The sequence below is a fragment of the Esox lucius genome, chromosome 10 (assembly GCF_011004845.1).
Source record: "Esox lucius isolate fEsoLuc1 chromosome 10, fEsoLuc1.pri, whole genome shotgun sequence".
Classification (NCBI taxonomy): domain Eukaryota; kingdom Metazoa; phylum Chordata; class Actinopteri; order Esociformes; family Esocidae; genus Esox; species Esox lucius.
In genome coordinates this window covers 15536432-15562332 of record NC_047578.1, presented here as the reverse complement: position 1 = coordinate 15562332, position 25901 = coordinate 15536432, and the positions used below count along the sequence as shown (strand labels likewise).

General features: G+C 42.4%; 1 protein-coding gene across 2 annotated transcripts; it reads left to right on the top strand.

Moving 5' to 3' along the window:
- Positions 1 to 48: 48 nt before the first annotated feature.
- Positions 49 to 24935, top strand: LOC105012647 (collagen alpha-3(IX) chain). 2 transcript variants are annotated; one of them, XM_020050155.2, is made up of 38 exons: positions 49 to 212; positions 4081 to 4166; positions 5866 to 5943; positions 7261 to 7390; positions 9623 to 9869; positions 10150 to 10299; positions 11103 to 11183; positions 11908 to 11925; positions 12124 to 12216; positions 12403 to 12438; positions 13393 to 13464; positions 16024 to 16068; positions 16163 to 16198; positions 16371 to 16394; positions 16527 to 16580; positions 16760 to 16831; positions 17188 to 17229; positions 17600 to 17656; positions 17909 to 17962; positions 18112 to 18165; positions 18391 to 18444; positions 18531 to 18584; positions 18730 to 18783; positions 18893 to 18946; positions 19170 to 19223; positions 19327 to 19380; positions 19808 to 19852; positions 20027 to 20080; positions 20169 to 20222; positions 21441 to 21566; positions 21676 to 21711; positions 21815 to 21859; positions 21956 to 21988; positions 22107 to 22253; positions 22387 to 22441; positions 22534 to 22719; positions 23960 to 24046; positions 24400 to 24935. In XM_020050155.2, exons 1-38 carry the CDS (start codon positions 193 to 195, stop codon positions 24603 to 24605), a joined length of 2847 nt encoding a protein of 948 aa, XP_019905714.2. In that variant the 5' UTR covers positions 49 to 192; the 3' UTR covers positions 24606 to 24935. The 2 variants fall into 2 exon arrangements, with proteins under 2 accessions (XP_019905714.2, XP_019905716.2); XM_020050157.2 differs by lacking the exon at positions 11908 to 11925.
- Positions 24936 to 25901: the final 966 nt, after the last annotated feature.

The window sequence follows — 25901 nt, the reverse complement described above, 5'->3', positions numbered from 1 at the left end:
TCTGCAGCCCAACTTTGAGCTTCCCCAGCCCGGGTAGCACCAGTCACACCTCAACATGCTCTCCCAGCACCAGTACTGAGCTCCAGAGGGAACCTATCCAACGTCCATGTCCGTGGCTCTCTCTGATACTCTACCTGTCCATCTCTCTGTCAGCTCCCCGTGTCACCCCTCACTCCTAGACAGGAGCAGAACATGGAACACCAATCAATGAGGTAAGAACATTTATTTTAAAGTAGTATTGATGCTCACCGTTAATATAGATTAGAACAACATTTCTGTTTACAAAATAATTTATATACTGAGGTATGTATAATTTAATATTATATTGTTCACACACAACTGTTATCTTACCACATATTGATGCAATTAAAACTGAGCACTTTGTTAGGTTCATCAGTGGAGGGCTTGGCATTAAAATGGGAATGCATCTACCGAAAAGAACCATACATACTGGAAATATTTATTGTGGATCTTGGGTTGTCTAATGTTATTGTTTCCATTGGTTCTGGATCCATTGTTAACTGCATCATCAACTTCGTTATTGCCAAAAAGCTGGTTACCTCTACTAGAAAGTTGACTCATGGCCTAAAGTGGATCTAATGGCAAAAAAATAATCCCTTGCTGTTAGAACTCTATTCAAAATCCCTGAAGTTAGTATAAAAGTATATACTTTCGTAGGCTCACAGTATATATTAGCATTTCATATTTCAACTGCTTAGTTCTTAATGGAAATTCTGCTCATCCTTATGAATGGTGTCCATCATTTTGGAGCCCACTGTTTATTTTGAAGAGTTTAGTGTGGGAAAATTGTGAGGTTGAGATTGAGTCAGGCATACGGTTGACTTAGATTCATGTATTGATTGTTTGATGAATTAGTCTGAGGGTTTAACTAAACAGTTCTTTCAGTTGCAGTGTTTACTAAACATTCCCTCACTCACCCTCAGTGATTCTACTTATCTGATTTTGGCTTATTCCAGAGTCAGTGTATGTGATTCAAATACTGGCTTGGTGATTAGTTGATCATTTGAATCAGATGTGCTGGAACTGGTAGACACCAAATAATTGGAACGGCTGGGGGTACTCGAGACGGGATTTTGTAAACATTGCTCTGCAGGAATCCATTCTTTTCATCACTGACTTAATGAGATATTTAGTGAGGTATTTCACATGGAAATACAAAATTATAATTAACAAAGATTATGCATTATGCATCTCGAATTAGGGGGGAATAATAATGCGCAAAAGAAATGAAAGTCCTTACACACATATTTTCTTAAAAAGATTAATATTTGTCCTTGAATTTAAAATCGCCTTGAAATGGACAAATGGGATTTTGGGCGAGTGCAGTAGCATAGTAATATTTTGTTCTGCACAGAAGCTGGCTAGAGATTAAAATTAAGACGCATGGTTGCATTATCTGGCCCATGAGTCCAGGTGCATATATACGCACGCAGACCCAGACAATGACCCTTGTTTACTGTGCATTCGAATACAGTGAAAAGGAAAGCTGTTAATCCTTAAGAACCAGCCTCCCTGCCCAACTTACCTTTCCAGTGGAGTGGTTAACTGTGTCTTTGTTATGGCTTTAAGCTCTTTTAAAAGCCATCTGGCCACTCCACAGACACTGCAGGGTTGAGATATCTGTGGGTGTGTGCCTGTGACAGCGCTAAAGCTTTGTCTGGGGAACGCTCCAAAATTATTAACTTACTAATTAAAGTGAGTGATAGGTTTATTTCGCAAGGCTGCAAGGCAGAGAGTGGAACGGTGGCCAGTGGATGTAATTAAAACAAACCAGAGCAACAGAAGTCACGCCAGGAGAGCTGAAGAGTTGGCTTGCCTTACATCCCAGGCTCTGGGATGCCGGGGTGTCCAGGCCGTGCAGGCATCGCCGAGACACAGCGAGGAGGCACAGAAACGCTGCAACAAGCTCTAGATGCTGGAGATCACGATGGGTGCTTTTAACACAGCAGGAGCAATGACTGATAACTGAGTCGTAATGGCCCTCGGCAGCAGAGTCAAATTAATGACGACGACACGGTTCTAATCAGCAATGACCTTGAGTTTTCCTCACACACAAGCAAAGAAACTCTGCAGGCGAGAAACTCTGGATGAGATTCAGTGCCACGTTTTGTATTGTCTCCTACGAATATGGTTGTTAAGTTTTGTTGCTTATTGTTTCATCACTGGTCTGAGAATTTAGTGTAGTCAAAAAAAATGATGTCGAGTGATTTACAGGAGTAATTTGTCCAGTTCCTTGCTAAATTGCGCAACAACCGATAACATGGTAAAGGAAACATCAACTACCACATCCAGTTTTTCCAGTGGTTTATGTTGCGGTCCAGTTTCACTGCCTGTAACTAAAACCATCGTAAACCAAGTCTGGGCTGCCTGGCCTGGAGATGGATGGGTTTTGGTATGGAGAGATGTTTGGCTGCCAGCCTGGAGTGATGTTGGCAGCGTCTAGGCAATGTCCTCCGTGGTGAAGGGCATATGTTAGCGGCCAACATCCTCTTCCCTTTCCTCTGTAGGGACCTTGCTGAGTAAGCCATTACTCATTTCTCTGACAGCACACTGTTGTATCGCTCAGCCTCTCTCCCCGTCTTTACTGTCCCCCTAATCCATGGCACTAAAACTGACACATTCATTGGCTATATTATGACAACGACGGCGTTCCCTCAAACTTCAAAACGTTGGTCTCTACTTCGGGCCTCGTTCCACGTTGTTGAACGGTGGTTTGAACAGCGGAGTATTTGTGTGTGTGTGTGTGTGTGTGTGTGGGTGTGTGGGGGTGGGGGGGGGCTACCTTGATGTAGCTGCTTTTCAACAACTTTTATGAATAAACGCAACAATAAGATGAACAAATCCACTCAGGACGGTCAGCGGTGCAATTTCATCTGACGTGGGATTTCAGACCCTCTTAAAAAGACCTCCAAACACCCTGTCTCTTTTATTACACACCATCCCAGTGCCTTGGCCATCAGTCCATGTCACGCTGCCTGAAAGCCGTCTCCTGAAGAGGCTGTGGAGCGTAGCGCACTCAGGACTCTAAAATACAAGGCCATGGAAAAGAGAAAGGAGGGCATTGTCTTTGGTGCACACTTAGTTCTCAGCGCGTCGTCTGTGGATCAGTACAAAGATGAACCCCCAATATTGTCATTGTGAAATTGACTGTCCTATAACGGCACAACAATGGTCAGTGGGCAGCTCGCCGGAGCCAATGTTGCTTTTGCCTCAAGCCATGGCCACTATATTCATTAGCATGCTTCATATGCACTGACATGCCTACTCTAGAGTTGGGTTAATGTATTAGATAATAGATACATGTGTCTGGCATAGCTAAAACATTTGACCGCTTGTGATCCTGGTTACACATTTCCCCCATAACTGTGAAACAGGAATTGCATGGGTTTCCGTCTTTTCATGTTAACTTATGTCATTATATGTTGGTCTGTTTAATTGTTTGTGATCATTATACAGTATTGATCAGTACTTCATTTCTTTAACATTTCTGATTGATAATAAACTGGAACTTATTTAATTTGATTTGGATACTAAAGCGCTTTTCTAGACACTGCATAGTAAGGGCAATCTTATCCACAACCAATGTGTAGCATCCACTTGGATGACGCACTGTAACCAGTTTGTGTCAGAATGTTCCCCCATGAGGTGGCGAAGAATGTAAGTTGCTCTAGATAAGAGCATCCTCTCAATGGCCTGTATGTAGATTGATATGCATGTACATGATTGATAGAACTAGATGGCCATGATGGCAATGGGGCAAGTTTGGAACCAGGTTCAAGACATCTACTCTCACTATTAGTTCCAATTGAGCTTTGGTGACCACAGATCATTAAAACACCTATTTACACCTTATCCAAAATAAAGAGCTTCTTTATGTCAGTCTCCTTCACTGCCCTGGACCACTGGGGATCATTAGATCAGGGGGAAGGGCCTACTGGCCCTCTCTTACACCACGTATGTGTTTACGTGTATGGTAACGTATCACTAGCCAAGCGCTCTTTGATTCAGGCCAAAGACATGGTAGAGATGATGAACCAGCTGTCCTCTGTCTCGCCACAGGAAGGGATCATGGAACCCAGCCGTGCTGCTTCACCATCCTGCCTGCATGGCTCTCCTCTTACTGCTACTCCCTCCTGCCCTCGGCCGTAAGTTACCCAGAATTTGTCGGGGTCATGACATCACTTGCAAATTATGTTTTACTAGTGCGATGTGGTGTTTGCTTGCAAAACTACTTTTACTATCTATGATTCACTTTCGTTTTTGGTATTGAAGTAAACATGTTTCCATGTTTAGAAAACTGTCACGGGCCTATATAAAAAAATGCAAATCTAACAAAGAACTCGCTGAGCTAGCTTAGCCTACTGTACTATTCTGTAAGATTAAATACAATAATCTCTTGTTTTCATCATACATAAGCCTCCCTCCAGAACTGTCAGAGATTCAATAACACATCTGTCCACTTTATTTCAGGGTATTTTATTATCACCACGAAATCAATTCAGACTAAGAGCCTGCTTTTTAGTAGTAAACAAATATAAGAAATAGTTACTATCAAAACGTGAAGGGAATGCCGTCTCACACCCATTACTGCTGTGCTACCAGCCCATGATGTGTGATCCAAAATGTGCAGCAGCTCGAAAATTGGCCCATTGGAAATGTTCTGCTCACATCCACTAATCATCATCAGCATAGCAATAAGTCACACACAGGGCCGTTGTCTTCTGAGCTGAGTTGAGCTCCATCTCCCGCTCATTATGCCTAGTTATTGGGCTGCTAAAATACATAGTGCCAAATAGTGCCCCTGTCCCGTTCCTAGGGCACTACTTATTACCGCAGCCCATGGGGACTCAGTTTATAGTAGCGAGCTGGGGAATGGGGTGCCATTGTGGTTACAAGCTATGATGTTGTGGGGGGAGTCATTAACAACCTACAGACCACTCTGCAGAGAAAGACAAGTGTTTAGGGCCAGTAAACACCCAGGATAAATACCCTGTATCTCCTCTACTCAGCAGTTATGTTGGAGCCCACTGAGTCTTCCACATGTGTTGCTTTTACACTCCGCACCGCCAAATGAGCTGACTCAGATTATTGACTGGGAGTTGAGGCTGGAGGCGCCCCTGACCCACAGCCCGGTTTCATTACTGTCGTGTCCTTGTTTCCTGCACTCCACCGTGCTTCCCTTTCAATCCCCACATCCAAACAGGCGTAGCTTCACATTGGGATGCCACTAGACTGGAGAAGGGTCATCTAAATGAAACAGCAAATGTTTCCGCTCTCACTGTTTCATTTTTTCAAGGTTCTCCTCATTCGTTAGGAGAGAAGTTAACTGTCATGCTTCCTCTCTCTATTAACGGATCCCATCCAATGACAGCTAAGCATCTCCAGTCCTACCGTAGCCAGACACACAGGACACAGTAAATGAAGACCCAAGACACAACAAACACTGTGTGGGTTACTCAAGAACTTGCTAGACATTGATGATGAAAACCAAAATTCAAATGTTGTGTGACAACCATGTTCTTTCCCAGGGAGACGTCCAACTCAATGAATCACAGGGTGATGAATCTGTAAACAGTGTTAACAGTCAGTCTGATTTTTTCCAAAATCTCCTCACAATGCCCGATCCACGGCCACATTCATCAACGTGACTTCTGTCCACCCAGGATAACATTTAAAGCGCATCAAAATGTGTGTCCATTCATTTCAGTAGAATCAACAGTTTTGAGACTGTGCTTGTGACTGACCTCCCTGTGTCCTTCCCCCAGTGTTGCATGATGGGCAGTCGGTCTGGTGCTGTGACAAGTAACTTCCTAACCAATCTGCCGTCTGTGTGTTTTCCATCAGAGTTAGATCTGAACCGGTTAGATGGGGACACTGTCTCTGTCTGCCCTTCCATGAGAAATGGACAAGATGACCTTCCAGGTAAAGTAGAGATAATAGTCATTTTGGACATCGGGCAACATTAGTCATCTTCCATTAGGGTCTGTCTTTGAGTACATCTTGCTTGGGTCCTGTCAGTTGGGACGTGGATGTAGTTTGTGATGAAATCGAAAAAAGCAGCGTGCATTGGAACATATACATATTGTTATCATGCAATTTATCTCCACAGCTACAACCTGCATTGACACAGAATGAAACAAAGATGTATCTAACAAAGACTTGTTGTCTTCAAGGCACACAGCCGCAGGGGCTCAGTAGCAATAGTTCAACACTATATTCCCTGCATTTTGTAGTCTCACTAGACAGCAAACACATTTTAAATGACTAGGAAACCACAGGCGTCGTTTTACAGAAATTCTTAATAAAGAAAAATACTGAATACTGCAACCAAGCTAACTGATGTGATTGCTTTCTGAACTTAGCCTGGTCTATATACATGCTCAATGGCTTGAGACACGTTCAGATTTCCAGTGAGCCACATAAAATATTCTGCTGAAGCCTGGTAGATTTAAGTAGGAACAATTCTAGCTCAGCAAGATGTTAATTGTTTACCAGTGCTGCGGTAGGAACAGATGCACTAGCCAGCTACCTTCAAAGCCTTTCCACATGTTGTACTACAGTGTGTGCAGCCAGTCAATGCTGGGAAAGCACAGACAAACAACTAAGAACAACTAATTAGAATCCCGTCATTCACGTCTGTTGTTGCAACGAAAGCAGATAATGATTAGGATAATAATTGTTAAACACAGTGACGTCAGTCCGCGCTGGAATTCCAAAATGTCCAAACTAAGAAGTGAAGCAACAACAATTACTTCATGATGGATACAGTATCTGGCAATTAAACGTGCATTGTTTTTCACTCTCGCAATACATTATGTAACGTATCGTTCCCCAGGGCCGCTGAAAAGATACATAACATTTTTATGTTTATGCACTTTTGCTCTGCCTGAAACAAAATTACATATCCAATCTTGCTAAGTTCCAAACTTTATTGATCGAATCAACACGCTATCAGCGCAATTTCAATGCAACACACCATAATATAAAATCGAACATTCAGTAGCAAGATTGGGTCAATGCAGTCAGAGCAAAGTCTCGAACCCTGTACAAGGCTCCCTGCTGACTTGGAGCACCACCGAGCAGAGTCAGTTTTACTCCTAATTGAATGGGGCCAAATATGATCTAGGGAGAGTTAAATTACCTATGCAGTTCTTACTGTGCATGTACGTAACCGTCCAATGTAATTCATTCAGAGTGGTACCAGAGAACTGTCTGAAAACATGTTTATTTCTCTGCTAGGTTTTGATTTGATCACCCAATTTCAGTTGGATGTCATTCCTCTGAAGGGGGTGAGGAAGGTGGAAGGCTCGACTTCTCTCCAGGTAGCATACCGCCTCGATAGGGAGGCCAACTTCCAGATTCCTACCAGGTGAGGAGGAACAGAAGGAGCAAACATATTGGAGCTGGGCCAATGCAGCTGTTTTATTATTGCTGAATAGGGAGGCCAAACCCTTCGAACACCTACCAGGAACACGAAGAATTAAGATAGCAAACAGCAGCACTAATAACATCATAGAAACAGACTTTATAAACACACACAAAAAGAGGCTTGACATTTCCCACTGGGTGGATACAGGTGTTTGTTTTATGAAAGGTTCTAGACGGGTGTTATTACACTGGAAAACAGCTTATAATTGGGAGAGAACAACGTGTCGGAACATATTTCACATCTATTGCTGACGAGGGGGGAAGACATCACTCCCCAACTCTCCTCCCTCGCAGACCTGCCTGTAACCATTAAATCTCCTCCTAGTGAGACAGGGAAGCATATGTAATCATGATGCATTCTTGGTTGTAGTTTTATTATTTTTTTGTCCCTGCTCAGAAAAGGAAGCTTCGATTCAGTAGAGAACTAGATGTGACACATCCTCTCTTTGCTTCAATAATGTGTGTGAAATACAGGATTTAATACAAATTTTGGGTCCATACATTTTCCGGAAAACTGGGCAATTCAGTTCCCACATGGAAAAAGTCTATTTATAACTTAAGGGCTATGTTTATGACAAAACTTTGAGTTGCTATTAGAACTTAGGGTTAGTTGTAGGTATAGGCATTAATGGTTAGGTTTAGGAAATATGGCTAGGTTATGTTTCGGCATACCATTTAGTAAAATTCGGTTAAGGTTAGGGTTCAAATAAAATACATACATTTTCTGTCCTCATAAGGATATAAAAACAAATGTGCAACAATGTACAACAATATTTTCATTATCTTCTCTGTTTACATGGTAGACTGAAGTGTGGCTGTTAAATTCAGGATAAGATCATCATTTGAATAAAACAGTAGAAAACAAAAAGCCACCTCAAAAAAAATTTCTGTTAAAATGAAGTAATTGTTTGAGGAATGAGAACTTTGTAGGTGTTAAAGACATTTAACAAAGCTGTATTCTACTGTTTAGTACTGGTCTTGCTAATCACAATCACCTGTAATGGGCCTGTTTTAACTTAACCTGGACATTAAAATGAACATAATCTCCAGTGTGCCTCATGGCACAGTGGGCAACATAACACTAATCATCCATGTGTCTCCTAGACAGTCCAGTCCAGTGGCCAGCCTGTCTGGGCTTTTGAAGGCCGATTTAATGTATCTTAACTACAATACATATATACCCCGAAGGGGAAGGAGGCTTATAACACAAGAACCTTAAAATTTCAAGGCTTTGACAGACGTTCTCCCATGGTGGACTTCACGTGCACGTGCACGCGCCCCGCCTCTGCAGCAACGTTAGAGCAAGTGGTCTCGTTTTATTGGGTTACAGGAAACTCCTTTTTTATTGTTTCGCCTTGATCCATTTACGAGCCGGCTGCAGCTCTTTAGCGCCCCTTAATGAAGACACCACCTATGGAGCCCTTGGCCTGGCTAGTCAACCCCGGGGCGCGGATTCATAAATCACGCCGGAGTGAGAGTGCTGATCTCGGATCCGTTTTGCCTTTGGGATTACACTGAATGGACCAGACAGACCCTGCCACGAGGTCGACACCTGGGACACTGTGAATTTCAGCCTTGCAGTTTAGGAGGGACTGGAGAGCAATCACACAGAGATAGGACAACTGCTTAATTGATCTGTTGATCAGAGTGCCGGGTTCTCCGCCACACTACGCTCTGAATTTGTTTAGAAGAGACGAGTTTGATGGGAAAATAATGGGCTTCATTGTTCTCTTAGGGTAATTGGCGATGCTGAGTTATGCACGGATCATGTATTACAAACAGGGAGAGATGGAGGCGTGAAGAAAGAGAAGACGAGGGATGGGGTGGCTTTGAACATAAAAGTGTTGGGGTTTGATTGATGTCTCCATTCATGATGTTATTGTGCGTTAGAGGAGGGAGGAGGGAACGCAGGGCCTGCAGCAACTCTAACGCTGCTTTGTGATCATGGCGTCTTCAACGTTAGCCGCCGTCAGAGATCTGAAATCCTAGAACCGCCCAATGTGAGCTGTGTGTACTGTGAAGTGTGAGGAAGACCTTTTTTATTTCAACCACTTTAAGAAAAGTGACAATAATCTTTTGGCCCTCAGTGTCTTTCCTCTTTATGAGGACTATGTTGTTAAAGTAAAGAGAGACTGTAAGGTTTTCCTCTCTATGTTTTTTTCTCTTCACCCAGGCTGAACTTTCCTCGCGGTTTCCCAGATGAGTACTCTTTCATGGTCACGTTCCGTATGATCAAGAACACGGTGAATAAGGTGTGGAACGTGTGGCAGGTGGTGGATGAAGACGGCCGGAAGCAGGCGGGTCTCAGGCTGAATGGAGACCAGCAGGCTCTGGAGTACTTCCTGATCGGTCCGGACGGCACCCTGCAGACCGTCGTCTTCCCGGGGCTGTCCGTCTTGTTCAACACCAAGTGGCACAAGGTGATGACGAAAGATTTCAAAATCCGCTGACAATCGCCAAATTCTCAGGTTTTTCAGAAATGTACAGTGAATTTGGGATTTCTTGAAAAATCCATAAGGAATGAGCCAGGAAGTCTCTAGAAAAAGCAGGAATTTACAAAATTGTTGAAACTCTTGATGACGACAGTGACTAGCATTTTTGTAAGCTGTTTACTTTCAGCTGGCGGTCACAGAACATGACATGCGCTAATGTGGTCCCAGGGAACCAACCATCCAATTACCTTGTAACGTGTCCTCACAGGTCATGGTTGGGGTAGAAAGAGACCAGGTCACCCTATATGTGGACTGCCAGCCAGTGGACCAGAAGCCCATCAAGGGGAAAGGCCCAGTCAACACAGACGGAGACACACTTATCGGGAGGTTGGACAGTGACTCTGACGCTTCTGTCGTGGTGAGTGGGTCGGGGATAACCGGTACCGGAGACTGAGGCGTTGAGTTCCCCAGCCATGGTTCATTATAGGCCTTTTTAAAAAGGAAGCTGCGAGGCTCTTCTGCTATGCAGTGCAGGAGTTTATACAAGCGCTGAGCTGTAAGTCTGAAGTGCTGCTGCCACTGCACAGTGGGGCTCCACTGCCCCAGAATCTCCCCGGAGGAAGACGCAGGCTTTAAACACATTCAGCACAAAGACGCAGTGTTCCTCAACTGGTTTGGCCTCAGGACCTAAATTGACAGCCGTTGTTTCAGTTGCAACTCAATATTCGCATTTTATTTTTTTTCTTTGTTGCCAGAATATTGCAGTACTGTATCTGAAATACGATTTTTAAGTACGAATTACAGGTTGTAATTGTTAATCAAGAAACAACACGTATTTTTTTCTGTCGTTATATTATTTCATGAAGAATGTTGACAGGCTTTCTTGTCTGAGACCACCACATTTGTTAAATGTCATAGATCTATATTGAGTTTATTAAAAAATATCTATGTGGAGATTTTTATTATAATTTCTATACACTCTTAACTTGTACAACTTCAATTTGAAATATGGTTTTACAATTAAAATATCTAAAAACCTAAAATAAATGCTTAGAATTTTTACTGTTTACGACCCAAAGTTGAATATTGCAGTCATAGAAGACATGAACATATGTAGAAATGCTTGCAGTCTGCATTATCACAACCAGGGCATCAACATGTGTTCTGTTGTGTTATGTTGTTATGCTATGTTAATTAAATCATGCCATTGTCTCGGTCTAGTTTGAACTCCAGTGGATGCTTATCCACTGTGACCCGAAGAGAGCGAACAGAGAGAACTGCTTGGAGCTGCCAGCCTCAGAGGTAACAGCAGTAAATGTTCCTTGTGCTTTGATTTTGATTTCACTTTAAGTTGCAATATATCTTTTACTAACTGGCTTCTGTGCAGCTGCACCTGCCAAATTGTGAGAAGAGAGGATGTCCTGTTTTACCACTGTGGGAACATAATATAAATACAATAAAAATGTAGCATTTGTGCCTTACAGAATACGTGCCCTACAGAATACATGCCTTACAGAATAATACTGCTAACTCAACTGCCCATTTAGACTAGACACTAATAAAGTGGCCCCATTGGACAGCATAATAAAGCTTGTCTCCTCATAGAGGAAGTGAAGATTTTTACACCTGCTTTTATCTGTGGATAGAGTCCTGAATAGACAGCAGAAAGGAAATGTACCATCTTTTGTTATAGTGTAATATGTGACAATAGTCTACACCCTTTAGTTGTGAAGGGATCTCTACGTATGTGTGTCTACTTATAGCAGCATCTTTTCAACATTCCAACACTGAAAGGGGTAGAGTTTACCACACAATGGGGTCTGTCTGTACACCATGGGGTTGCACATGTAAATGAATGATTAATATACTCACTGCCAAACATACAGTAGATACAGTAGTCTCTGTATGACTCAGCTCGCTGCTATTGTTTTTGGACGGGTGCTCTAGCTTCTTCTGACACTTTCGGTGAAGGGGGTGTGACTATTTCACTAACTCTACATGTTTCTTATTTCTCCGGCTTCTTCAGATGTATGCCAATGCTGAGGTATTTATCTTTTCTACCTTGTTTTCTCTTGGTGTTTTGGGGTTCATATATTCAACTTCATGCTCCGTTGCCTCAGTTCTTTGTTACTTGATTGACACAATCGAACTCTGGCTGGTGTGAGAAGCTCCTTCACTCCCCTCAGAGTGTCCTTCACTCCTCGTCATGTGCTCATGGACTGTGTTGTCTCCCTCCCTCCAGCCTGACCCTAAGCCTGTCCCCGGCCCTCCTGGCCCCACCGGCCCTGAGGGACCTAGGGGGCCACACGGAGAGGACGGCAGAGACGGGAGAGATGTAAGTCCCTCCATAATAAAGAATCATGGCGCTATTTAAAAATGAACAGTTGACAGATATTGACACACACACTGCTTGAATTGGTAGGATGTCGCAGACTGATAGTATGTGTGTTACTTGAATATCTGTTTTTATCAGTACAAATAGAACTACAATAAATACCATTATTACTATTTTTATTTCCAGGGCCTTCCAGGTTCACCTGGCATTGCTGGCATCCCTGTGAGTATGATGTTGGTAAATGTCTTTCATGGCACCAAGCTAACCAGCCAAAGTTTGAGTGTTGACTGCCTCTAGCTGACCGGTGTCTGCGAAGCCCCATGGGCAATGCTAATGAACCAGCATTCCCCAGGCAGAGGGAGGTATCATCAGCAGAGATGTCAAGGTTTCATTGCATCTTAGCAACCACCTCAGGTGGCTCAGGTGCTTGCAAAGCCAACCGAGGTCATCAGTTGAGTGACTGTGTCCTCAGTCGCATAGACCCAAATAACTTCCTGGATGGATGGGCAGTGCACATATAAACAAAATAGCTTGTTGTGCATGCCTGGGAGGAAGGCTTGCCACAATCTTCAGATCTCTCGAAAACAAGTTGGGAGATGACAAGACTGTAGGTACAGTTGACTATTATAATTGGGATTGGGAGAGGAGTGGGGTGGGGTGGGTGAAAAGGGGTTTAAAAAGATTTATAATGTATTCACTTTGTTTCATCTTATAAGTATTAATGTTACTTTTGTTCCCATTCAGTTGCCCTTGGATCTTAAATACAGTCTATGGCTGGCCTAGTAAATGCTTTTGTAATTTACGCATTGTTTCCAGTTAAGACCACCTAGGAAACCAGATGAGGAGAGTTCTTAACTAATCAATTAACTTAATTGATCAATCAAGTAGAAGGAAGAAAATAAAACAGGCAGACAATTGGCCCTCTGTGGATTGGGCTTGACCCATGCGCTGTAGCTCATTACTTACAATCAATCTAACTGCAACAACAGACCAGTGGTCTCTCCTTCCACCCTCCATTCTACTTATCTCTGTGTGTTCTGATTGATTAAATGCTGCCACGGGTGTCTTAGCAATGGCGGCAAGCGATGCAGATGGTTGATAAAGCCGTATGTTTGTGCTGTTTTTCCGGCATCAAGCAGACGGACCCTCTTTAGTTCTTTTCTGTCTGTTACTCAGGGGGTCAAAGGAGAGAAGGGAGAGATCGGTCTGCCTGGGCAGAGAGGCCTGCCTGGCCTACCAGGAGCAACTGTAAGGATCACTGTCTTGTTCACATAACAGAAACCTATCACTAACACAGCCCATACCAAAAACATCACCTATCACTAACACAGCCAATACCACAATATAATTTATCACTAACACAGCCCATACCACAAACATCACCTATCACTAACACAGCCAATACCACAATATAATTTATCACTAACACAGCCCATACCACAAACACCACCTAACACTAGCACAGCCCATACCGCAAACACCACCTATCACTGACACAGCCCGCACCACAAACACCACCTATCACTAACACAGCCCATACCATAAAATCACCTCTCTCTAACACAGCCCGTACCACAATATAATTTATCACTAACACAGCCCATACCACAAACATCACCTATCACTAACACAGCCAATACCACAATATAATTTATCACTAACACAGCCCATACCACAAACACCACCTAACACTAGCACAGCCCATACCGCAAACACCACCTATCACTGACACAGCCCGCACCACAAACACCACCTATCACTAACACAGCCCATACCATAAAATCACCTCTCTCTAACACAGCCCGTACCACAAACACCACCTACCACTAACACAGCCCATACCACAATCAGCACCTACCACTAACACAACCCATACCAAAAACAGCACTTATCACTAACACAGCCCATACCACAAACACCACCTATCACTAACACAGCCCATACCAAAAACATCACCTAACACTAACACAGCCCATACCACAAACACCACCTAACACTAACACAGCCCATACCACAAACACCACCTATCACTAACACAGCCCATACCACAAACACCACCTACCACTAACACAGCCCATACCACAAACACCACCTATCACTAACACAGCCCATACCAAAAACATCACCTATCACTAACACAGCCAATACCACAACATCATTTATCACTAACACAGCCCATACCGCAAACACCACCTAACACTAACACAGCCCATACCACAAACACCACCTATCACTAACACAGCCCATACCACAAACACCACCTATCACTAACACAGCCCATACCACAAACACCACCTATCACTAACACAGCCCATACCACAAACATTACTTATCACTAACACGGCCTGTACCACAAACACTACCTATCAACAGCCCATACCACAAACACTACCTATCACTAACACAGACCGTACCACAAACACCACCTATCACTAACACAGACCGTACCACAAATAGCACCTATCACTAACACAGCCCATACCACAAACACCACCTATTACTAACACAGCCTGTACCACAAACACCAGCTATCACTAACACAGCCCATACCACAAACGCTACCTATCAACAGCCCATACCACAAACACTACCTATCACTAACACAGCCCATACCACAAACACCACCTATTACTAATACAGCCTGTACCACAAACACCAGCTATCACTAACACAGACCATACCACAAACACTACCTATCAACAGCCCATACCACAAACACTACCTATCACTAACACAGCCCATACCACAAACACCACCTATTACTAATACAGCCTGTACCACAAACACCACCTATTACTAATACAGCCTGTACCACAAACACCAGCTATCACTAACACAGACCATACCACAAACACTACCTATCAACAGCCCATACCACAAACACCACCTATTACTAATACAGCCTGTACCACAAACACCACCTATTACTAATACAGCCTGTACCACAAACACCAGCTATCACTAACACAGACCATACCACAAACACTACCTATCAACAGCCCATACCACAAACACCACCTATTACTAATACAGCCTGTACCACAAACACCACCTATTACTAATACAGCCTGTACCACAAACACCAGCTATCACTAACACAGACCATACCACAAACACTACCTATCAACAGCCCATACCACAAACACTACCTATCACTAACACAGCCCATACCACAAACACCACCTATTACTAATACAGCCTGTACCACAAACACCAGCTATCACTAACACAGACCATACCACAAACACTACCTATCAACAGCCCATACCACAAACACTACCTATCACTAACACAGCCCATACCACAAACACCACCTATTACTAATACAGCCTGTACCACAAACACCACCTATTACTAATACAGCCTGTACCACAAACACCAGCTATCACTAACACAGACCATACCACAAACACTACCTATCAACAGCCCATACCACAAACACCACCTATTACTAATACAGCCTGTACCACAAACACCACCTATTACTAATACAGCCTGTACCACAAACACCAGCTATCACTAACACAGACCATACCACAAACACTACCTATCAACAGCCCATACCACAAACACTACCTATCACTAACACAGCCCATACCACAAACACCACCTATTACTAATACAGCCTGTACCACAAACACCACCTGACAAAAAGCATACTGCATTTTGTCTTGGAACAAGAATATTTTTGCATTGCGCATCAGCAACAACTATCTATTACTCAACTAATAATTTCAGCTGCTGGCAAGAAAACATTTTAGTTTGTAGATTGTGTTAATCATAGATTTTGTAATCTTTTTAATGAAGGGATTACCTGGTCCAATGGGCCCAAGAGGACCTGTGGGAGAAAGGGTGAGTTTACCTTTTCCAGAACCTACTCAACAACTATATTTTCCTAATACCAGTAAGATGATAAGTGATATATTACTTATGTATTTGATATCAGGGACTTCAAGGTTTTCCTGGGCCAGCAGGCTCTCCAGTGAGTATCCATAATATCAGTCATCTGTAAATCTTGTCTATTAATAGAAACCTTTTGCTGAAACATATAGCCCTTAAACTAATACTTTGGAATATAGAGTATCATAATATTTAAACCCATTAATAAATTGATTTCTGATTTTTCTAAATACTTTTTCCCTCTCATTGCCCAGGGACCCGCGACTGCTGGACCTCCTGTACGTACTGAAGACCCTCAACATCTTCACAGCATCTTTATTCTGTCTTTAAAACTGCATGAAGTAGATGAATCAAGCACTATAAACAGGCTATAGAGTCAGAAATAACTTGAGTATGTTTGCTCACTACAGGGCCCAGCAGGGAAACCAGGAACTCCAGGAGATGAAGGGAACATTGGGCCCGAGGTCAGTGTCCAAACACACAAGATCACATCCTACACAAGTGCATTACACGGCTGAATAACGTACCACATTCAGGATTGGAGGGGGTTTGTCATAACCGCCATAGGGCTACTCTATTATTGGTCCTTTTGATATTCTGGGGACCATTTTGTGAATTAGATGCAAACATCTTCTGTTTTCAGGGTCCCCCCGGACCTAGAGGTGGTCTGGGTCTCCCTGGTCCTCCCGGCCCACCAGGGCTACCGGGACCTGCTGTAAGTACAGAGACTTGACCTGTAACCTCTAGATCTGAATCGGGCAAATTCACCTCTGTTTTCATTACTTTTTTTCATGAACCTTTGTATCTATCGGTTGGGTTGTCTGATTTTGCATTGTGTCACAGTATCTTAGATCTTTCTGAATAACCTACATTTTATACTGATAGTTATTACAGTCTACTTCGTTTTTTAATATAGCATAGGGCAATACTCCAGCATTATTACTGTATGTTGATGGTTGCAGCCTCAAGCGCTTTTCTGTGGTGTTTATGGACATCTAAACTCTCTCTTTTAGTTCTCCCTCCAAGGGGTTGTAATGTGCTATCTGCTTCACTCACTCTGCTGTGTTCTAGGGACCACCTGGGGCTGGTAAAGCTGAGGGGAGTGGGGAAGATGTGAGTCATTTTACACATTCACACAATCTGCAAGAGAAAGAGAGGAAATGTGTGGTTCAAGGACTGCTGGCATTACCTTAACTATCCAATACATTCACTTAAGCTTTATTCAAGGGGTTAATCTTAGAATAAGGTATAGGGTAAGGGATAAGGTTTGGATTAGGGTTAAGATAAAGGTTAAGGTTAGGGAAAGGGTTAGTAGATAGTTAAAATGTTACTAATAGTAGATAATCTGTAAAGCATTTACAGAAACTTTCAAATAGTGTTAACAGGTTCTTTAGTGAGTATCTACAATGTGTGTGAGGGGTTCAATCCAGGGTATGTTGTGGTTATGTAATGTCTATCTGTTTGTATACGTGTTGGTCCAAAGTGCCCTGCTGCTTGCCCAGCCGGACCTCAGGGAAACCCTGGCCTACCAGGGATGAAGGTGAGTAATCGGAACCAATCTGCTCTGGATGAGTACATCCACGTACCCTTTCCATTTTCACTAATACAGCCAGTGGTTTTATCTCATCCGTGTAAAACAACTGGATTCATACAATGGATTTATATAGTGTTTTTCCAGATCCCCAAAGTGCATTACATTGATAGTGGGAGGCTCACCTTCTGGACCTCCAGCGTGTAGGGCTTCTGGCAGTAATGTGATGACATTAAGTCTTCATGTCTTTGTTGTCACCAGGGACACAAGGGAATACCAGGTGACAATGGCTCTGCTGGAGAACCAGGACCAAAGGTGTGACAACAAAGGATCCTGTTAAGTGTGTGACTGGGATATTAGACAACGTGTTCAAGTACATTTGTTGGTTAGGATGATTGTTCAAGCAAACAGCTACCTAAACGTGATTTTTTCCCCCCATCCTATTCTTTTTTCAAAATGCACAGGGCGAGCCAGGACCATCTGGGGTGCAGGGTTTACCAGGCAGAATGGGAGATGATGTGAGAAGCCTCCGTTTTCTTATCGATCCCAACAAATAAACGCTAATCTCTTCTACTGTACATTTCTGTCTGATGCACACTAAAATATCCAAGTCTCTTCTTTCTGTCATTTCTATGCCTATTTTCTACCTCAAGCGTAATTGTGTCATACAACTAACCCTTCAACAACTGTTTATTTTTGCTGATTTAAATATAATTCATTTTAACATATGTCACACATTCCAGGGACAAAGAGGACCTATTGGTTTTCCTGGCACGCCTGGAGACAAAGGAGACAGAGTACGGCTTTAAAGCAACAGCTAACACATTTTACTGACGTTTCATTTCAGTGTTTCATGACAATCTGTGTTCTCTTCATCCCTCAGGGTCCCCCTGGTTTCAATGGCATCCCCGGACCCACCGGACCGCCAGGGTCCCCTGTAAGCCCCACCGCTTTAATAAAATCCATCAAATATACTGTAACTGCCATATTTAATCAATGTCCTTATCGGGACTGGAGAGCAGAATGCGGTCGACGTCTTCACTACCTAGCGTCTCCTGTATTGACCATGTATCTTCTGTCAGGGGATGGAGGGCATTCGTGGACGTCAGGGCCTACAGGGAGAAAAGGGTGATGGGGTGAGTATCTCCCTCGACCTGGAAGTCGTACTTGGTTTTTCTACACGTTTATTGGTTCTCCCCACATTCCTTCTGGCTTCATGGTTTAACTGCAGGCGTGTTTTCTCAGGGAGACATCGGTCCTCAAGGGGAGTCGGGTCCACTTGGCCCGAAAGGAGACACTGTATGTTTGCAAACATAACAACACAGCATCCATTGACCTTATTTTCGTACCAGTGAAAGCGTTCAACAGTCTGTCATAGTGTTGGTTGTAGTCATGTCAAACAAAGTGGATGGATCTGAGTGATAAAGCATTTGCAACGTCCCTGTCATCTGTTATGAGGCCAGTTATGGCTCTGAGGGGTTTTGGTGTTGTTGTTGCGGACAGTGATGGACTGTGATTACAGGGTGCCCCTGGCGTTGATGGTATGAATGGACTCCCAGGAGTGGACGGAGCTAAGGTCGGTCATCGCTAGGAATACTGTATATTGAGTTGAAATTGTTCTGACCAGGTCTGTCCGGGAAACAGTTATACTGCAACCATTACAGTCACTGTGTCCATAGGGAGAGGCCGGCGTTCCTGGGACTGTCGGAATCAGGGGAATCGTCGGAATTCCAGTGAGTGATTGTAATATCTGTCAAAAACCAATCTATTTGATGCATTGAAATATAATTTTAGATCTGATGACTTTGCATGGTTGTGCTGGTATTAAATAAAAAAGAGAACATTTTAAAAATCAGTACAGCGTTGCCTTCCACTTAAACCGCACTGCCGGTCAGATTAATAAAACATTCAAGAGCAAACAGCCAAGCGGAAAGTAAAGTCGAAAAAAGAAACTACAACCTTTCCATCTGACTGCATGGTTGTACAAGTTGGTTGACAAAGCAGGGGACTACATAGAAAAATCACACAGAAAGAATCGCTGTAGAGTATTCATCCTGTATTATTCCCATAAAAGAAGAATGTTGGCTACTCTGATAATATTGTGTAGCATTACAAAAGAGCAATGTTTTTCTACACTGATAATATACTGTACTTTCGTAGGGATTACCAGGCCAACAGGGTTTGGTTGGACCTGGAGGTGCCAAGGTAAATTGTCTTTACACAAACACACAACGAACATTGCTTAAATCAAATGCGTCACTGCTCAAAAACAAATGGGTCACTGCTCAAAAACAACATACCTGTGTTTTGATGTGTATTCATGGGATTTGCTTTGTTTGTCCCTTTGTGTTTGTGGTATCTGATGGATTTTCTGAATAGGGTGATACAGGAGCTGATGGACCCACAGGACCAATGGGACTTCCTGGGAAAACAGTGAGTGTTTCATGTCACGCTTCAAGCCGTGGGCGTTCCTCCATATCCTGCTGGTCGTGCTGAAGATACGTAACGTTTGTTTGTTTAGGGAGAAACTGGACCAGCAGGAAAGGATGGACAACCAGGGGAAAAGGGAGCAACTGTAAGTTAATCAAATATTTGTATTAATACCGGCCAAGTTATTTATTTTGCTATTATCTGTTATTACTTTTCTAAGGGATTAAATGCATATACATAGAATTAATATGTCACCAGTGAATCATTTGTCGGTTCGATTTGTAATGTTTCTACACATTTAATCCCATCCGATAATCCTGCCCAAAGATAGTTGACTTTTGAAAAGCGGGGCCATGATCCTTCTTCAAAGGAAAGAAAAAGAAAAAGGTGCAGAGGTCTCTTAATTTTTTTAAGAGACCACAGAGCTGTGTATTTTCACACCTTTTCTTCAGTACTTCGTAGAATCTCCTTTGCAGCAATCAGAGCTTTGAGTCTTTCTGGATGTGCCTCTACCAGCATTGCACACCTGGATTTGGGCAGTGTTTGCCATTCTTCCTAGTGGATCCTTTCAAGCTTTGTCAGATGGGATGGAGAGTGTCGTTGAACTGCAATCTTCAGGCCTCCATACAGATGTTCACTAGTTTTCAAGGGCAGGCTTTGACTGAGCATATGAACGGTATTCAATGACTTGTCCCAAAGCCACTCCAGCATTTTCTTGGCAGTGTGCTTTGGGTCGTTGCCATGTTGAAAGACAAATGCTCATTCTTAGATTCTGTGTGCTTCAGATCAGGTTTTCTTCAAGAAACTTTCTGTATTTTGCTCTGTTCATCTTTCCCTCAAGCCTGACCGACCAGTTGAACTTAGCTACTGGAAAATTCTTAATGTCAGTGGTTGTGACCAGGTAGATTAAAGAAAAAATATACTTATCACAGTAGGAGTAATTATTATGTAAATAAACAACACTCTAGAGTTAAGAAAATCGGATCCAAACAACAAGACAGAGGTTACATAGTTTTGGGTTGGTGTTAGGGTTCAGATGTACGCAGGATTCAGTTTAAAAAACGATTGGTCTATATTTGCTCATTTGACCAATCAGAGCTCATCAGAGCTCATCAGAGCACATCAAAAACATCTGATGTGATTGGTTGAATTAGTGGAAAACATATGAGAATATAGCTTCCTGGGTGAACACAGCCATAGGAGGTGATTTGAATCTGAAGTGAAATGATCAGATTCCTTGTGATTTTATGTAGTTCCCACATAATGGAAAAGATGTGCAAATAATTGCATACGATAATTGCAAGATTTATTTTTCTTATTCTGTGATAATACCCCCGCTAATTTATTTCCATTTACTTTGCAGGGAATGACTGGAAAGCAGGGGCCAGTGGGGCCTACAGGTGAAACAGGTATCCACGGTGACAAAGGGGACAAAGGTGACACAGGTGAAAAGGGTCTGAAGGGTCACACTGGACAGAAAGGTGACCAGGTGGGTTTACATGACTAGCTACGTATCTCTATCATCCTTTACAATATGAAACCGAAGGGGGTTTGATCATTTCTGAAACACTGTTTCTTGTGTTTGTGTCTTTGAGTAGGGTCCAATTGGTCCTATTGGCCCTAAAGGAAGTGAAGTGAGTCTATAGATCCATGGCCATACCAAATAGTACAACGTGGCAACCGTTTATTACAGTTTAAAGTTGTATGTTTATTGACAATGTTATTGTCTTTCAACAGGGAAATCCGGGGCTTACAGGTGACTCTGGTGTAAAGGGAGACCAGGTAAGTGTCCAAAGGTATATTTGATCTTTAGTACTCCCATTGGATTTGTAATGATTACAATGATCCTCATTCAGTGCATCCCTTTACTTCCGATAGGGTCCTCCTGGTGTTCCTGGAAACAAAGGAGAGGTACAGTAATACTGTGTGTTCCAGTTCTATTGCGCGCTAGATTGATTGATCATTTGAATAATGCAACGCTATGGTCACTTAACATCATAGTCATGCTGTGATGTCCACTGACCTTTAGGTTGGAGAGAAGGGCATGAGGGGTGCTACAGGGGCTGATGGTAGACCTGGTCAGCCCGGACATGAGGGTTTAACCGGTCCACAGGGAGCCAATGGACTGGAGGGCGAGAGAGGATTACCTGGAACCCCTGGGCCTAGAGGTTTACCTGTGAGTAGATTTTACAATGTACCAGGTGTCTACAAAACACGCACTGAATGATACAGGACGTTTTGGAATATAGTGTCATGTCTAAATGTTTTAATATCAATTCATATACTTGTCTCCCTTCTAAATCCAAAAGGGTCCTAAAGTGAATGACGTTATACTTCGGGAACTATGCTCAGCCATTGTAGAAGGTAGGTAAATGTTTTGCAGAAATAAACGGAAACTGCCACGTGGCTTGTTTTCTTAAACTGACCTTTTTTTTTTACTCATTCTCTCCATCTAGAACATTTAGCCGAGTTTAAGAAGGAAGTCCTAAAAAAACCAGCGGCAATCGGTGCACCTGGTGTTTCTGGACTACCGGGTCCTCCAGGTCCACCGGGCCCAGCAGGAGAACCTGGCCCCAGAGGTCTAATAGGAATGAAGGGACCACCTGGATACTTTGGATTACCAGGCACACCTGGAAAACCAGGTGTGAATGGGTTGTTACTAACTATAGCAAAATTGACCACAAAACTGATCGCAGGTCTCATTTCCAGGCCTCAAAGGCAACATTGCAGTGTCTCCAGGGCTAGTCGGTCTTGAAAGCATGTTGAATAACTGTTGTGGTTCCAACAACTTTCCAAGATTAGTCAGGAGGTGCCTGCATTACAGCCTTATGATAAAATGTCCTCACATTTCTGCCGTATCTCAAGGTCAGGATGTCCAAGCCAACTAAAGTATATACAGTGATGTGTGCAAGAATTAATACCAGTGATAAATCACAAGTCTGAATGATAGAATGCATCCAGAAAATTCATCACGAAAGCTGGGGCATGCAGATATAGCACATCGCCATAATCTGTCAGGGACATAAAAGTTGCTTCAACAGTTTCCTTTTTATGCTGATGCAACAAAAAAAAGATAAAATTGCTCACTTCTTAAACATTGTGAGGTTTACAAGATAGATTTTGATCTAACCAAATTCCAAAAAACATCACATCAACATTTCTCACAGTTACAGATGGAACACTTTGAACAGGTTAATAAATGGGGGAATACAGCTTAATTTCTCATCCAAGGCTTTGACAATATCAAAATCAATAACCAGGGAAGCTGATGACATAACACTGTGCCCAGGTCTAAAATCAAAACGTTAAGATAAACAGTAATACCAACTGCCTATTTGCCAATCGCTCCAGAAATTCAACAAGCAGTAACACTTTAGATATAGGGCCAAAATGATCAGAGAAACTAGAGTCCCCACCCTTATACAGTACAGTGGCAGCACATAAGCAGTTTCACAACCTTTATGATTGACTGTAAAAATGAATGAGTTCTTATTGTCTTTCAGAATTGTGCTGCATTTCCATTACAGTTAGATAGCCTATTTACAGACAGTCCAAGCTTAAATCTGTTTTTCTAGCTTTAGCCCATGCTAATTCAATCAAATATTTCAAAACAGAAACCAGGGTTAGGGTTGACCATAAAGACACATTTTATTCATAAATCAAAAAGAACATTTGAAAAATACAGACAGTGCAAAAAATGTCACGTACAGGACTGAGTCAAACAGTGATTCAATCTCTCCCTGCTAAATCTTTTTAATTGCCTCCCTGTTATTCAGAATTGCACGTACAGACAGTCACATGCATGCACACACCTACTGGGGGGATGACAGCCCATTATAGACTGGCAATGAACAACATGTGAAAGGAAATGTGTCTCTGTAGGTGACGCTGGCTTGAAGGGGGACAAGGGAGATAAGGGAGAAGTCGGAGTGGGTATCCCAGGAACTCCAGGGGAGCCAGGGCCACAAGGTAATGCTCCCTCACCACACTGATACCTGTCCAGAAATATGATCGATCAAAAGTCACCTATTGAATAGGATTAAATGCACTGAATTATAACAGGATTCGGTATTGGTGATAGTCCTCTATTCATTGTATTACTGGCTATTTAATCCAATCCAGGTTGATAACATTTGAGAAAAACGCCTCTTGATCATTTTAGCTCCTTCATAAGCATATGGCAAGGCATTAGCTCGGTGTGTTGACGGTCTAGTTTTGCTTAAGAGAAGCTGGTTCAAACCCTGTTGATCACACATTCACGTGAGAGGACATTGCACCGTACCTGTTACCATCCTCTCCCTCATCTCTTGCCTCTGTCTCAGGTGCAGCTGGCATCCCTGGCATTGGGAAGAACGGAGCAGATGGAGCTCCGGGTAAAGACGGGGTTAACGGTAGCCCGGGACCCTCTGGCCCCAGAGGAGTCACAGGAGCTCCAGGGTATTGTGACCCCTCAAACTGTATAGGCAGGCCCCCACCTCTCTATCTGATGAGTGAGGGAAAGAAATCCAGCTACTCCAAAGGGCCGTGAGAAACACACAACAGAAGCTCAGAGCACATTCCGGAATAGATTCCATCCCCATCTGAAGCCAGAGAGACATGAGGTGCCCAGTCCATCATTGCACCACTGAACCAAAGACAAACACAAAGGTGAACAGAGAAGAAGGCAAATGTAATGTAGAATACTGTATAGATATTTTTCTAACTTCATCTTTTTCGACTGATGCATCGTTTTTTTATCGAGAGAGCTTATCTGACATTGTGCTTTCCAAAACAGCTGCTATGGATATTAAGCTAACCTTTTTTGTCGAGCGGTCCATCGTGGCCCAAGTGCTGTCCCAAAGACAAATAAATATAAATAACACACACTTTTACATGTTGTTCAATTATGTTGAGGAAATGAAAAATTATACTGTGTATTTTTCTTCCATGCGTATACACTTTAATTCCTTGTTTAAATAAAGTAATTGGAACTGTTCTGTCTAGCAGTACAGCACATAGCTAAGCCTTTCATTAGTAACAAATGTGAAATTGTTGCTCCTTTTAGTTTTGATATTATTAATGTAAAGTCAAAAGTCAAAATGAGCCATAGACAAATATCAGTAGTTTATGGTTTCTGTCAGCCACTGTATAACAAAAATTATACAGAGGTCATATATTTTCCCGAGATTTGTTTTCTTACATACTAATATCATATAGTATAGTATATAAAGTTTATTTATATAGCATAATAGAAGCAATTCAATGGGCATTAAAAAGAAAAAGATAAATACAATAGAATAAAAACAAATACTAGAATAAAAACATAAAATAGGCAATTCAATGTGCTTTGCATAGAATAAGAAAATAGAAATAGAATAAAAACAAAATAAAAAAATAACTGGAAGATTCTGTAGTAGATTCCATGAGGAAACTGTAAAAGCTGTAAGGCTAACAGTGTGGCTAAGTTTGAGCGCTCAGTCATAGACATGTGAAAAGAGAAGTGTTTTTACCTGGATTTACAAAAATTTATACTTTTGGGGCACGTCCAAGATCTTCTGGTAGTTAATTCCAGTTGTACAGTGGGGAGAACAAGTATTTAATACACTGCCGATTTTACAGGTTTTCCCACTTACAAAGCATGTAATTTATATCATAGGTACTCTTCAACTGTGAGTGACAGAATCTATAACAAAAATCCAGAAAATCACATTGTATGATTTTTAAGTAATTAATTTGCATTTTATTGCATGACATAAGTATTTGATACATCAGAAAAGCAGAACTTAATATTTGGTACAGAAACCTTTGCAATTACAGAGATCATACGTTTCCTGTAGTTCTTGAC

Coding starts and splice junctions, on each gene's coding strand:
- LOC105012647 (XM_020050155.2), top strand. CDS start 193: ATGGAACACCAATCAATGAG. Junction 213..4,080: donor ATGGAACACCAATCAATGAG/GTAAGAACATTT, acceptor GTCTCGCCACAG/GAAGGGATCATGGAACCCAG. Junction 21,567..21,675: donor CTGGACAGAAAGGTGACCAG/GTGGGTTTACAT, acceptor GTCTTTGAGTAG/GGTCCAATTGGTCCTATTGG.